This window comes from Molossus molossus, unplaced genomic scaffold (assembly GCF_014108415.1).
Source record: "Molossus molossus isolate mMolMol1 unplaced genomic scaffold, mMolMol1.p scaffold_m16_p_6, whole genome shotgun sequence".
Taxonomy (NCBI): Eukaryota; Metazoa; Chordata; class Mammalia; order Chiroptera; family Molossidae; genus Molossus; species Molossus molossus.
The window spans coordinates 58,882,943-58,899,302 of NW_023425399.1; the positions used below are offsets into that span (position 1 = coordinate 58,882,943).

The 16,360-nt window shown below is 35.7% G+C and overlaps 1 protein-coding gene across 10 annotated transcripts in view; it reads right to left on the reverse strand.

Annotated features, from left to right (window-relative positions):
- CEP192 (centrosomal protein 192) overlaps positions 1–16,360 on the reverse strand; it is a 145,797-nt gene that overhangs the window by 33,752 nt on the left and 95,685 nt on the right. For all 10 annotated transcript variants that reach the window (XM_036244946.1, XM_036244950.1, XM_036244951.1 and 7 more), the window contains 6 exons: positions 12,835–12,925; positions 12,499–12,675; positions 9,118–9,378; positions 8,057–8,172; positions 6,502–6,611; positions 3,168–3,318 (listed from right to left, as the gene is read on the reverse strand). In XM_036244946.1, coding sequence (XP_036100839.1) covers positions 3,168–3,318; positions 6,502–6,611; positions 8,057–8,172; positions 9,118–9,378; positions 12,499–12,675; positions 12,835–12,925 — 906 coding nt within the window. The remainder of the gene's footprint in view (positions 1–3,167; positions 3,319–6,501; positions 6,612–8,056; positions 8,173–9,117; positions 9,379–12,498; positions 12,676–12,834; positions 12,926–16,360) is intronic.

Below are 16,360 nucleotides of genomic sequence, written 5' to 3' on the forward strand. Positions count from 1 at the left end.
TCATGCCATCTGAGGTCTCTTACAAGGATTTACTAGAAAATTACCCAGTATTAAGAATTAAAAAAAAAAAAGAAGTTAATGTATCTATAACTGCTTTCATGATGCTAACATAAAAAAAAAAAAATTAAAATACAAAAGTCTTCTGGGCCCGGGCCATGTGGCTCAGTGGTTGAGCATCGACCCATACACCAAGAGGTCGCTGGTTCGATTCCCAGTCAGGGCACATGCCCAGGTTGTGGGCCAAATCCCCAGTGTGGGGTATGCAGGGGGCGTCCAATCGATGTTCTTTCTCCCTCTCCCTTCCTCTCTAACATCAATAAAAAAATTAAAAAAAAAGAAAAAAAAAAAAGAAAGTCTTCTGGGATAAATACCACAGTAAAAAATGCTAATAAGATTTAACAAGTTTTTAATTAAGTGTTGAAACAGTGTTTTCAAATAAGCCTTACATTACAAAAAACTGTTATTCAAATAAATGTTGTAATCATAAAAGCACATGACTTATTTGAAGTTCAACCATGCAGAATCCAAATTCTCCTACCCTACAGTAGGAACAACAGTTTTAAGTTGACACATAGCAGACAGAGAGAAATCCCTCTCTTCACCCTTACTCATTGCCCTCTCCTTTTCAAAGCAGACCTCCACTACCCCAAAGAAATAATGAAAGACCCTGCCAAATGTCAGAGATAATTTTAAAAATAAAAAAGTTTATTTTTGTCTTTTTAGCTTCCTAAGAACCAATTTCTCACAAAAAGTGATTTTCAAGATAATTTTATCTTATCTTTTTCTTTATTGATTTTCTTAGAGAGAGAGGAACACAGAGGAAGAGAGAGAAACATCAATGAGAGAGAACATCGACTAGTTGCCTCCAGCATACCCCCTGACTGAGGATTTGGCCCACAACCTGGGCATATGCCCTGACTGGGAATCAAACTGGCGACCTCTTGGTGTATGGGTTGACCCTCAACCATTGAGCCACACTGGTTGGGCTCAAGATAATTTTAAATATATGTAACTATATTGAATTATTTCTTTGATTAAATATCTTAGAATAAAATTAACATTACAAGTATAATAACAAAGAAAGCAAACTGGCATAAACTAGAGGCACTGAGGTGATGGGTAGGTGTAAGTCAGCAGTGAACTTAGTCGGTGGCACTGGAACTTGCAGGGAACTCTTAGACAGTAAGAACTGGCAACAATGAACCTAGGGAGACAGCCCATGTGATGAGAAGATTGGTTAAAAACAGAAGGACTGCCCAGCTGGTGTGGCTCAGTGGTTGAGTGTTGAACCATGTACCAAGAAGATGCCAGTTCAATTCTGTCAGGGCACGTGCCCAGGTTGCGGGCCAGATGCCCAGTGAGGGGCATGCAGGAGATGGCCAATCGATATTCTCTCCCGTCAATGTTTCTTTTTCTTTTCTTTTTTTTATCCTCACCTGAGGACATTTTTCCATTTTTTGTTCAGACAGAGTGGGAGGGAGAGAGAGGAAGAGAGAGAGAAACATCGATGTGAAAGGGACACATCGAGTGGCTGTCACCCGCACAACCAACCAGGCCGGGGAAAAACTGCAACCGAGGTACACGCCCTTAGCGGGAACCGAACCCGGGTCTCTCTGGACCGCAGGACGACGCTCTTAACTGCTGAGCCAAACCGGCCAGGGCTCCTCAATGTTTCTATCTCTCTCCCTCTTCCTTCCTCTCTCTCTGAAATCAAGAAAAAAAAATTTATTAAACAAAAAAAACAATGGAAGTTCTGAGTAAAATGTAAATATATTTTGTATAACAGTGCCAAGATTCTCAGTGTGGAAGAAAAAAGGTGCAATTAGAGAAAGAAAAAAGGGAACACACTATAAATTTGAAATTATTTCAACTGAAAAGAAAAAAATAAAAGTGAAATAAACATTTCGAGATCAATCAATCAATCAATCAATTAATCAATAAAGTACAGGGGAAAGACCAGCTTCAAATAATCTTGAAGTCTATTGACATATGTTCTGTTTTACCTTTTAGATTCTCTTTTTATTGCTGAAAGTATTACAGATATCCCCCTTTTTTCCCTATTGAGCCCCTCTTCCCTGCTCCCGCCCTCCTCCTTTAATATTTCTTGCTGTGCTGGTTTGGTGTTAATATATTCCTTTAGCCTTTTTTTGACCCTTGTTTTTCATTACCTTGAATACTTTATGCCATTCCCCTTCTGGCCTGTAGTGTTTCTGTTCAGAAATCAGCTGATAGCTTATGGGGGCTCCTTTGTAGGTAACCTGCTGCTTTTCTCTTGCTGCCTTTAAGATTCTATCTTTAATATTTGGCATTTTAATTATGATGTGTCTTGGTGTGAGCCTCTTTGTGATCTTACTTGGGGCTCTCTGTGCTTCCTAAACGTGTATGCCTTTTCCCTTCACCAACTTAAAGAAGTTTTCTGCCACTATTTCTTCAAATAGATTCTCTAACCCTTGCTCACTTTCTTCTTTTTCTGGTACTCCTATGACATAGATGTCATTGCATTTCATAGTCCCACAGCTTTCTTAAACTGTCCTCCTGTTTTTTAATTGTTTTTTCTTTTTGGTTCTCTGCTTGATTTTTTTCTACCGTCTTCTAATTGGCTTCCTCTAATCTGCTGGTTATTCCTGCCAATGTGTTCTTTATTTCTGCTATGTCATTCTTCATTTCTGCTTGGTGGTTTTTCATTTCCAATTGGTTGATTTTCACTATTTCTCTATCTTAAATCATGCTGTTGAGCTCTTTACTATGCTTTTGAGCTTCCTCATAATCATTACTCTGAACTGTACCTCTGATAACTTGTTTCACTGCATTTCATTTAGCCCTTCTTCAGTAGAGTTCTCTCATTCTTTCATTTGGAATTTACTTCTTTGTTTCACCATTTTGGCTATCTCAGCAGGGTATGGAGCCTGCCAAATTTTCCTTGTGAGTGTCGATGTTCCACTGATTATGGTTCCCTCTACTGGGTTTAGATGAATATGGAAGAGACTACGCTAAACACCAATGTCTAGTCTTACGTTCCTGGGTAGAGTCATAGACCAAGCAAAGATTCAGCTATCCCAGAGCTTTTGCCTCCAGGCTATTGGTCTCAGTTATTTAATGAGTTCTCAGCTGAATGAAAAATCCCATGGGTGAGCAGAATAACAGGATTTCCAGTGGGTGCAGCTTACCTTTCAGATTCTAAATTAGCTTTGGAAGAAGGCTGAAGAAATTCTCTTCCAGACAAGGAATCTCTGAATTCTCCAATTACTGAAAGTATAATTTTACTCATGTTTCCATAAAAGAGTTGAATATCATTAGGCTGCTGGGGAAGATCATACACTGAAATAGAAATAATGTTTGAAATACACGAAACCACAACACAACAAAATACCAGATAAATTTACCAGTCACAAAATACTAGTCTGTTAGGTTGGGGGTAGGTGACAATTTGATTTTTAATATTACTGATGGGCATGAAATTATAGGCAGTTCAACATCAATGATGAATAGTTCAGGTTCTGGCCTGGGATTTGAACTATTTAACCTATCTAAGCCTTAGTCTCCTCAAGTACAATATGAAATAACAATCTCAAATACAATATTAAATAACAATCTATCTCAGGGATTGTTGTGACCATCAAAATAAGAACATTTTAAAAGGTATATATAGCACAAACATTTATATAAAGCTTACTGTGGGCCAGACACTATTCTATTCACACTGTTCTATTCCCTTTGTATATATTAACCCAGTTGGTTTTCACAACTCTTTGAGATAAGCATTATCTCCACATCAAAGATGAGGAATCTGAAGCACAGAGAGGTTAAGAGTATACAATCTATAAGTAGCATTCTCACAGATACTTAAGTAAATCTAGAAACCAGGCAATATTAATATCATTAAATAATATAGATTAATAAAATAGTGTTGGACTAGTCCACCTTAATTTATATAGACAAGAAATTTTTTTTCTTTTCTTTTTATCCTCACCCGAGGACATTTTTGCATTTATCTTCAGGTAGAGCGGGAGGGAGAGAGGGAGAAAGAGAGAGAGAGAAACATCACTGTGAGAGAGACACATCGGGTGGCTGCCATCCACACATCACCCACTGGGGCCGGGGACAAACTGCAACCGAGGTATGTGCCCTGAGTGGGAACCGAACCCAGGCCTCTCTGGTCCGCGGGCCGAAGTTCTAACACTAAGACAAACTGGCCAGGGCTAGACAAAAAATTTTATAGAATAGTCCGGCTGGTGTGGCTTAGTGGTTGAGCATCAACCCATGCACCAAGAGGTCGTCAATTCAATTCCCGGTCAGGACATATGGTTGTGGGCCCGATCCCCAGTGTGGGGCATGCAGGAGGTGGTCAATCAATGTCCTCACTCATCGATGTTTCTAGCTCTCTCTCCCTCTCACTTCCTCTCTAAAATCAATAAAGGGAAAAAAAGTTTTTAAAAAATTTATAGACATGTTTATATTCTACATATAAATTAGATACTAAAATTATATTTTAAAGTGAAAAATTTAAAAGACCACAGTAAATGTAAACTGAATTTACAACCAATATATCTGATTATAAAAGTTTAAATCAATTGTGAAAATGTCACTAATCACAGATTTTATAAAAGTGAGGTTATAAATACTTGCAATAATAATATGCTCAAACAAACGTTATTCAAAATAAACATGTACAAAGTTCAACTGCAACATTCTCATAGCACAAAACAAAGTGTGATTGTTTCCTTTCTTCATTTGGATGATAAATATACCATCTTTAGAAATCCAGTATTCCTTGAGGTAGAATCTGGTTATTCCAAAGATCCTCTGAAGTCCCAACTCAACTCCATCTCAGATGGGTAATTTTGGTATGTTACTTATCTCTTGGTTGGGTTTATAAACATGACCCTTAATATTACACATTTGGTGAATTTTTATACATGAGGTTCCCTCTCCCTGGAACATCTTTCCCTATCTGGTTCTTCAAGATTCCTCAAAAGTCACCTCATTCTACATGAGGTACCCTTCCTCTGTGCTCTCTCAGATTCCTAAACACAGCTCTATCATAGCACTTTTCATACTGTACCGTAATCAACTGTCTTCCTCCGAGCCTGTAAGCCCATAAAGGGCAAGTACTACATCTTTTACCTCTATATACTAACACCCTGTACTCTCAATACATGTCCATTCAGTGAAGGAATGAAATGTTGCTGAATCATGAACCTGTGCCAAGGTCTGAACCACTATAAACTTAGACTACCTACTTTCAATCAGTCTTCACTGTTATTGCAATATGTTACTAAATGTTTGTGTTCTAACTACATAGCATAGCTCAATTTAACTTTTATTAGGGTCTTTCTTAGAAGGAAGAAATAACGAAGATGAAGCTTAGGAGAGCTGAAGTGGCAGAGATGGGTCTTGAATTGAGTTTTAACTCCAGATGCCTTTTTCCCATACTCTGCTCCCTTAACACAATGTTGACAAGATCTATTTCAAATCTTTTCGTTATTTTTAACTAACCCCCACTGCTGCCTTCCCTTTGACCAGATATTCTAGACTCCCTAATTACTGAAAAGATTACAGACTACTCTACATTGCCTCTACACAGGTGTAAGTATCCTTTTCCTTTATCATTTCATTTCAGAAGCAATATATATTTCATCACTTAAAAACTAAAATAATAAAAATGGGGTGATACTACCAACTGAAATGCTACCACTATAACATAACTACTGTTAATATTTTGGTGTGCATACTCCAGCAATTTTACCTATATAGCTATATATAAACTCTAAATTATTTTTATACCAAAATGAGATCTTACTGTGCAAACTTCAAAAATAATTTTTCTCAATAAAGAGCTTTCTATTTACTTAGTACAGAACCACGATTGCTTCAATAGCTGCAAAATATTATGTTGCATAATTAAATAATCCACTACTCTTGGGCATTTACATGATAACTTCTTGCTATTATATACAATACTGTGGTGAAAATCTGTATATTTTTACAGTTTGTATGTCTGAATAGATATCATTTGCATCAGTAATAAACACCATTAAATCCTTGAATTGTTTTTATCAAAGAGATCTAAACATCTAAGTTAGAGTCACTTTACCACTATTTTGTCAAACACATCCTCTGAAATTGCCCAGTAGGCACAAAAGCACAGAAATTTCAAAATGAGTGTAAGTTTATAATCATAAATCTTAAATAGTAATTAATTTGAGCTTATAATAACCACTTTCCTCCTCCTGCTTAAAATTCTACCCACAGAATAGGTGCACTAATATATTAATGAAATCTAACACATACACTATATAGATGAGAAGGTAGATATTATTCTCATTTTACAGAGAAGAACACTGAATCTCAGTGATGTAATATGTCTAAAGTAATATAACAGAACTGTGGCTTAAACTCAGCCTGATTCCATAACCAAACTAATACTCTTTCTCATTACATCATGCATCTGGATAATACCATAAATGACACAAAAGATTTAAGACATGTTGAAATTCTTACCTTCAGTTACTAGTAGCTCATCATGAAATGCTTCAGCAAAATCAATGCTCTGAAGCACACTATGCTCTGGAAGTATCTGTTCTAGAATCTCTGGTTTATGCAACAGAGCTCTGCCAGGAGAGATTTTATTCAAAAGTGGTTTTACATATAAAAAGACCTTATTTTTATTAGTGTAGTTGGCAAATCCAACTAACAGCATGATACATTAGATCCTGTGTCTTAAATCTTAATTAAAAAAAACAACAACAAACACCTGTTTTGGAAGTTCCCTTAAAAGTTCAAGTAGTACAACCATCAGTTTCAGTTAGATATTAACATCAGAACAAGAACTCCCTAACATAAGAGTAAAAAGAATAATAATTTTAGATTCTTTTCAGGTTTTACATTTTCATTCTTTATAATGATTTGGTGACAGAACTTTGTTTTTTAAAAAAAAGAGTGTGCCAAGAAACTAATACAGATAAAACATCAGATCAGAGGAAGACATTTAAATTACCATATAACTATGTTTATCTAGCCTCTTTAGAGAATCTTTAATGTGTGAGAATTGAAATGTAAATTTCTCTGTAATACTCAGATGTTTATAAATAAAATAAATCTCATTACTCTAAATCTCTGGCAAACTGGAATTCTAAAACAATCCTTGATTTCTATATTACAGTGGCAAGAAAGAGGAAAAAAAATTTGGTAATCTAATTTCTCTAAATGTGAGTTTCTATCTCTAAAATACTTAATTGAGAAACAAAACCAGGTTCAAAGTTGGGTTCTTCAAATTGGGTCTGTTCTAATTTGTAGCAACTCATCACTATCCTCTCTTTTTAAATATTCCGATAATCTTCAACAGATTAAAAATAAAACACAGCACAGCATAGGGGTTGAAAGAAGAAAAGACTGGTACATGCATATACTCCTCCCCTACTGGGAGTTAATGATTTCCTACTAACAGATAAAATATCATGAACTTCACACTTATTTTATATTTAGTCTTCTAGGCTATGAAACAAAATTTTATAATGTAAGAACTCTGAATTCAGCATACAGAAATTTACCTATGTTAATTCATAACTAAACCTAAACTCCCAAATTTCACATTTCAGCATATTAAACTATATTTAAACTAGATGTACCAAATTTCTATAAGTATATACTTTAAGTAGCTAGGCAAGTTCAACATCCCACACATTTCTAAAATTCCTTTCAAATAATTCACAACATTCTCAGAAATATTCCAAATAAGTAAGGTGTGTTTAAACAATATACTCTTTCAGTAGTTCTTAAACCTTCTCGGAAACTGATCTGCTGTCACTAAAAAGATGGTCCTATTATAAAGTCTTAGGCTCCTATTTGAGTCAAGGAGAAAAGGCACAATACAAATGTCTAGAAAAGAAGGCACATGGCAAATACAGACAAGTCTCCTACAGGCATTTCTTCTTATCAGCTACAGAAATTTTAACAAGAGAAACATGTTCTATAAATTCCAAATCCCAAACCATTTCTTAAGTCTTCACTATTTCTACTGAGTAGTTCCCAAAACCATCTAAGATAGGTAACCTACCTTCGATACTGCTGTCGTGATATTTCATCTCCACCAAAAAAGTATATAGTTGACAGTTCTGTTGTGGTTTTGTGACTGCTATCTCTGTCTGCTGGAGTATATATTATAGTAACATCCTGATGCCAAGAAAAAAATCAAACTGAATATTAAATATTTTTTGAATAAGTTATTTCACTCTTAATAAACTGTCATCTGAGCCTAACAGACATAAATGCATATGTACAGCATTTCCAAGAAGATAAGTACAGTAAGTCCTTGATTTTGCAAACCTCGATTTCACGGGCTTCAAATTTAATGGACAAAATTTCTGGTCTGTTATGTCATATGTGAAAATTAATACACTGTTAATTTTAAAATGCTTTTAACCAAGATCTGCTTATAATTAACAGGTTATTTTTGTTATTAATTCACTGTTACTGTAGTAATTTTGCCAACATAAATAAATATATATCTACAACTAGGGTCTATATATTTAAATACAAAAGTCATGGATCTTAATGGTCAGCTGGTGATTAGCATGTGATAACACCATATTGTGTGCAGTAATTGGTTCTGTTGTTGAATGGCATGACTTTCTGCAGCAGTTTTAACTAGTGCTGACTGATGTTCCCACTTGTGCTAAGCCACACCCCAGCCACATGCATTTGTTTACTCTCTCTTGGTGACTGGTGAATGCACACATTTACTAGACCTATTCAGTATAAACTTAAAAATTACTATAATACATATAGAAAACTTTTCTGTGAAATTAAAACTTTTCATAATACTTAATTTTAATTTATACAAATGTGTCTACATAAGTAAAAACAGAAAAACTAAATAATTTGTCAATTTTTTAACATACACATTCGGAATACCTACTTTATTACATTAACAAATGGACCTTTGGCTTTCATGGACACCCTCTTGTCTGAATTAGTCTGTTATAATGAGGTTTTATGGTATTTCTATTCTTATATACATTTCAAATATTTTTTAAAGTTTTAAGCCATAAAATACACAATTATTAATTTTACTTAAAACTGAGTTTATATTTTCAGTGCAGAGACTGTTATACTTACTTCTTGTGTTTTTTCCTTGAGCACAAATTTATCTGGGAAAATCCTTAATACTTTAGGATCCAGGAAAACTTTTTTCTGAGCATCCTTAAAACCTACAGCTTTAACAAAAGCTGCTCGAGAGCCAGTGTTATGAATAGAAAAAACAATTCTACTTTCTTTGCCAGGTATTAAGTCATTCACTGTTACCATGTAACTGTCAGGTAATTTTTTAACATCTTCCAAAATGAGAGTACTTGTTCCTCCATATCCAGACAAAGGTATCTGAAAGCACAGGAAAAACAAACAAATATTATATATATATATTATAATATATGTACATATTATAATATATATATATGCAAAATTAATTTTTTATATAAGCAGAAAGCAGAAGATTAAATTATGGTCAGAGAAGAAAACACATATACTAGATTTAATACAATTAAAATTAATATTCTTTGTGTACTTTGGCTAGTAGTTGTCCCACTTCCAGTCTAGCATTATATTAAAGACTCTGTCTTAAGAGAAAAACATATCAAAGAGCTACAAAATTATTTTCCTTTCAATATGCTAAAAATAATTATTTCCTTGTTATAAAAGCCAAGCTTAGATATTAAAAAAAAAGATTAGTATAGCTATGCTTGCTTAGAAGTGAAACACATTGATGTTTGTAATTTACTTTGAAATGCATTAAAAAAATAAATTTATAGCCCAGCTACTGTGGCCAGTGGGTGAGCACTGACTCATGCATCAAGAGGTCACTGGTTCGATTCCTGATCAGGGCACATGCTCAGGTTGTGGGCCTAATTCCCAGTGAGGGGCATGCAGAAGGCAGCCAATCGATGTTTCTATCTCTCTCTCTCCTTACCCCTTCCTCTCTAAAATCAATAAAAAAAAAATTTTGGGATGGTCAAGATATGTAATAAAAGAAATTCAGCAAAACATTAATTGTAGCATCTAAGTGGTAGGGTATGTGAGTTTACTGTATAATTCTTTAACTCTCCAGTATTCTGAATTTTTTAAATGACATGTTTTTTTGGGAAAAATCTATTGGTTTTAAAACACTCAGTATATAATATAAACAAAATAAGCTGTCGACCAAAAGAGATCCAGAATCATGGAAGTAGAAAACAGACTGACAAACCTCAGAGGGATGGGAGGTGGGAGGGGAGGAAAGAGATAAATCAAAGAACTTATATGCAGATATGAACAACCAACAGATATGGACAACTAGGCTGGGGAACGTAAGGAGGGAGTGGGAGCAGGAAGAAGGGGGTCAATGGGGAAAATAAGAGGGACATCCGTAATACTTTCAACAATAAATAAAAACACTCAGTATAGTATTCTTCCTGTATCTTCGAAGCCTAAGGAATTATAAATAACTACTGAGTAAAAGGTTAAGAAGAATGATGAAATAAAATGAAATCTAACTTACGCTAATAAATCCAAAGATTCAATAGGAAAAAACTGTTATTGCTCTAGAGTAGGGTTTCTTAACCTCAGCACTCTAGACATCTTAAAGTCAGATCATTTGCTATGGTGAGGGCCACCCTGTGCATTATAGGGTGTTCAGCCACATCCCTGGCCTCTACCCACCAATGCCAAAAGCACCCCCTTCCCACTCCAAGTTATGACAACCAAAAATGTCTACAAAAATTGCCAAATGTCCCCTGGAGTGTAAAATGGCCTCTGGTTCAGCACTGCGTTCTATGGCACCAGAAAACAGAGAGCTAGTATGAATACCGAGAGCCTGCCCAACAAATAAACATGTGCTCTATAGTCAGGTAACCTGAATGTGAAACTGTCCTGGACCACATAATGGTACGTAAGATGCACGGGCAGACATCTCTCTAGGTCTGTTTCCAAATGTAGAATGGAGATAGTGGTATCTCAGACAGCTGTTTTGAAATAAAATGCAGTAATGTATGTAATGTTTAAGAGTAGTGCCCGGCATATACTCAGTATGCAATACATATATTTTTATTGTAGTCCCATCATGCAGTATACAAAGCATAATTTCATTTGTTCCTCAGAACCAAACCAGGAAGTTGGGTTAACAATTAATTGCATTTCAGATAAGGGAATGAAGCACGTCCAAGTTAAGTGACTTATCCAGGGTGAGTGTGAAGAACAGAGGCAGTTCTGTTCCCGATTTCTTTCCTTAGAGTTAAGTGCTCTTCCTTCACTGTACCAGGCTACTTATCTCCACAAAGATATATCAAAGTCTAAGTCTTCTTGTGAGATAAGAGCCATATTCTGTGCACCTCAGGTCCCATTCAGCCCAACTCTCAGAGAAGACAGGTGGTATTCACCCCTGGTAGGACTCCCACTAGGATCCTAATCTGTCTTAAGAGGACACCAACCTGAACTTCTGCTTGACTGGTTATCAAACCAAATGGTTCTTCCTAAACCACCAGAGATTCTTGCTTAGGAATAACCTCACAATCTTGGCTAGTGGACCTGAAACTAATTAAAATATATTCAGGATAGTCTAAAAGATACTGCTTATTCAGTCCTCTCCACAAACCACTTGATCCTTACTTGAAAAGAGACACAATACTCTGGCATTGTGTCCTGGGCTCATGTGTAAAGATAGTAGTTCTAAAAATGACCATTTACATCTTTACACAATTTTGCCCACCATAGCTCACAGGGCCAAATGAAAAGCTCCAGAGAGAACATGTTAAGCTCCAGCATCAATGAAAGCTAGATTTGCCATAAATATCTATTTAAGAACAAACAACAACAAAAACAAAAACAAAATCTTTTAGGTATTGTTAATCTTGTAATTTATCACACTGTTTCTTTGACACTAGGAAATGAACCAAAATTTTAGTCCCCAGACCCGGTGCCAAACAACTGTGCAGTTTTAAGGTATGTACTTGAGTGAAGCTTGAGATTCAGTTTCCTTTCCTCAATGATTGATCCTTTTTATCTCTTAGTGCTCTAACTGTACCTAAAGAAATAACTTGAAATCCTTTAAAAGAATTACAATGGGAGAAAACAAAAAATAAAAAGTCCTTTCTTTATATTCCTAGTATTGCAAACAGAGTCTAGCAAATGGTGTAAGTAAATATTTTTAACTGAATGAATAAAATTTACTTGGAAACACAGTATCAAATAGTGTTCCTGAATATGTTCCTGAAAAGTTAGGTATATTCAAAATTCTCAAACTGAAATGAAACTTAAAAGCATTAGAAGAGATTATTACTTAGAAAAATACTGTGGTGGCTTTTGTGACATGACAATTATAAAAATACATAATTACTCCCTAATTTGTAAATATATCATATATTTTGATTTGTTAAAAACAGAGTATATATAATTTACTAATATTAAATTAATAGTTATAACATGTAATGAACTCCATGGAAGGAAAAACAGCAATAAAAATGATCTTACCGTGAACTTAATACCTGGCTGTGATTGAATTCCAAGTTGTTTAATTTCTAGTTTAGCCAACATACAAGATAATCGGGTAGGTGCAAACAATACAAAGATGTTAATGTCTTCTTTTGGACGAATTTTTATCTCACAGTTACTTGTTAACCGCTCTTCTGAACCAAAAGTGTGCTGAAGCTGTAATTTTAAAATAATCATTGCATAAAACAAAGCAGTAACACAAATACAATATACCATTAACACAGACTCTTCAGACAACACAAAATGGTCGGCATAGCTAAGTGTTCTGGATCCAGATAAAACATAAAACAGAACAAAACCAAGTACTTTACAAACCTGAAAGCAGTCATGATCTTGTCCTCTAATTAGCAGTCGCAAGTGTTGGGCTGTAGATGTAGAATTATTTCTTAAAGCTAGTTTCTGAAGCCTAAAAACAATTAAACATTTTAAATGTGGTTCTCCTTCAAAGGTATTGCTATAATTATAAAAAACAAAGATAAACCAACTGCAATGTTTAGAGATGACATGCACGTATCATTTTAGCAGCCTGGAATTCTTTCTCCACAGTCCTACAACTCTACATTTCTGAAAACATAGGATGAAGACTCATCGGAGCAACTTTTTTTCATCTCTCTCCTATTATAGCTCCTTAGCTGCCCTTATTATTTATACTATATGTATATTCATTAATCAATGAATATCCAGATTAACAAATTCATTAAGTCAATACCACATTCAGCTCAAATATCTAGCTTTCAAGTAAACAAGGGGTCCCAGGCACTTTTCCCAGGATTTTCACTCTAAAAGGTTCATAAGCACAAAGTAGTCTTTTAAATAGTACATGGAATTAACCTTACTTTTAAAAAGTTACAATGCAAGCAGAATGCATATATCAATAGAAGCTGGCTGGTAGTAAGAAAATCCTCCAATCTTTGAAAGTACATAAAACCTCTCATCACTAGAGAATAAATAAATGAGTAAATCTCTATTTTTCTCAAATTTTAAAGACTGGCAGTTAAATTATTTAAGCTGTGATCTATGCCTTGTCCCCTTTGTGTTCAAAGGGAAGCCGGCTGAGCTTCACCTTGGAATAAAATCTAAGACCTTTGACTGTCAGCACACCTGAGAAAAGCCTTCCACAGGTATGCTGGTTGGGAAAGACTTACCTAAAAAAAAAAAAAAAAATCATTTTGCCCTGGCCTGTCTGGCTCAGTGGTTGGAGGGTCGGCCTGCGAACCAAACAGTCCCTGGTTCGGTTCTCACTAAAGGCATGTACCTCGGTTGCAGTTTGTCCCCAGCCCCAGTTGGGGTCCTGTAGGTGGCAATCACTCGATATGTCCCTCTCACACATTGATGTTTCTCTCTCTCTCTCCCCCTCCCGCTCTATGTGAAGATAAGTGAAAAAAAAAAAGTCCTCAGGTGAGGATAAAAAAAATCATTTAAAAAGTTTTAATTTTAATTTTCTTTTTTTTTAGTTTTAAAGAAATGTTACCATTTTCAAGTAGCAGAGCTATTAAGGTGAGGGGTTTCATTTCTAGTTTTAAAAAACAGCTATACAAAATCAAAAGGGTTAACGCCTTTATTATATAAAGACTGTTAACAATTAAGAAAAAAATACTAAAATCCTAACCAACAAATAGTTCTAGTTTGTAAGCACTTATGAGAAACTAGAATAAATGAATAAAGATATGGAAAAATACAGAACTTAATCAAGATGGAATGAAATACCACTTTGGACCACTTTACCCATATAAAACAATTTTAATTTATTAATTATCATTCCTATTTGCAACCTAGGCAAAACCCATTAACTCAATGAGGATATTGCCCCAAATATTATATATTAATTTTCCTCCATACTTGGAAGAGAACTCACTTCAAATCTCCCTTTTCCAACAAGCACATTCTTCTATAAAGCAGGGTGGGAAGTGGGCAAGCACCACACAGGAAGAGTACCCAGTAGGGAAGCATCATCTCCCAGCCTGTTTTGAATCCTCTCTTAGCAACTACTGAGTCATAGCCTCTGCCTACCTCCTAGGACATTTCATACTGGAAAAGAAAATAAGATTCTTTTCTAAGCAGAGTACAAAATCTTCATCATGAACTCTGCTGTAACGTCCTTACATCACAAGCTATTTGTGATGGGAAAAATTATTGCTCTATGCAAGACATCAAGACGATGGCTGAGGAGAACTAAAGAAGCACAAATTTGTAATTTAGCTAGGTGCTGCACTAAATACATAACACATTAATATGCTTAACATCCATTGGAATTGTTACTTTCACAAAAGCCCGCTTTTAGAACCATCCATGTGATTTACCATCAACTAAGATAGAGTTAATTCTAATAGGACTGGCAAGCTCCTCCAGGCTGAGGTAAGACACCTAATCAACTCCTGTAAATAGGGTAAAAAACAGGCTTTTTGGGTTAGTTCTCTGCACTGGCATGTGACTTACTCATATATCTGTTAGATTAGAAAAACTCTGAATCTCCATGAGGAAGTGAAGTCAAGTAAAGGATAGCCCGAAGGCCTTTCACACAGGAAAGGGCTAGGGAAAAAATGCTGCTGACAAGTCCAAAAGCACATACAAAACAGTGCCGCTATTTTCAACTTAACTAACGTACTTTCTGATTTAAAAAACATTTAGCACATATTAATTTTGTTTTAGATGAGTTGTAGGTGAGATTTCAGGATGGTATGGCATCTGAGTAGCAGCTGAATTTTAAGAACCACATCTACCATATTAATCGCTTATTACAAATTCTATCACAAGGCAAGAAATTCTGTCAGAAACACGAGAATGACGATGGCTCTTAATGAGTTTTCTTCTGCCTTTGACTTAATAGACAACAGCAGTTGTAGGATAAGTGCTATGATTGCTGGGGCATATCGAAGGTAATTTTCCTCTTCTTTTTAACTTGGACATTAATGGCTACGCTAATTATTTTGGCCACCTTACATAACACAGACTTAATGCCCTCAATCAACTATTTGTACAAGTATTGGAGCAGACCACAAATTAATGTTTTGAGAAAAATTTTGGCATATAAACACTGTTTAGGTTCAACTGTACAGAACAAGAAAAACCTTCTCTATAGGCACATATCCTTCCTTGTTCAGTTCTTCCCTTCAACATAAATGTCAATCCTGATTTCCTCTTAGCTGGCTGCAAAAAGCATATGACACATATAACCAACAACACAGGAACTACTGCAGAGGGCAGAGTACCTCATACTCACTGCCATTCAGGATTTTCAAAAGGCTATAGCAGAGAGAAATCTTTACAGAGAGTTGCTTAAAGAACATGCAGTCTTTCCAGCCAGTGTGGCTCAGTGGTTTAGCATCGACCCATGCACCAAGAGGTCGCTGGTTCAATTCCCAGTCAGGACACATGCCCAAGTTGTGGGCCCAATCCCCGGTGAGGGGCATGCAGGAGACAGCCAATCGATGTTCTCTCTCATCAATGTTTCCATCTCTCTCTCTCTCCCTTCCTCTCTGTCTAAAATCAATAAAGAAAAGAAAACACAGTCTGCACATTCTTCTAGGTGCCTAAGCCATCTCAAAATGAAACCACTACACGCTTCAGCATTCAGAGAACGCCTTCACTTGCATGTTCAGGTGTGACACATCTAGTCCAGATAGGAGCATCTCAAAGGGGGAGCATCCTGATGGAGTACTGTTTTTCCTTAAGATTCACTATATAATGCAAAATTTTCGTTAAAAGGACACCTGGAATAAACACCTCTCTAAAGTCTGTAGAAGAAATGCCAAACTCTCTCACATAGTAACTGGTTTTTTCTTAAACTGAATACTGTGACTCATGTCAGAACCAAGCCCAAGACCCACATTGAGGCAAGTGC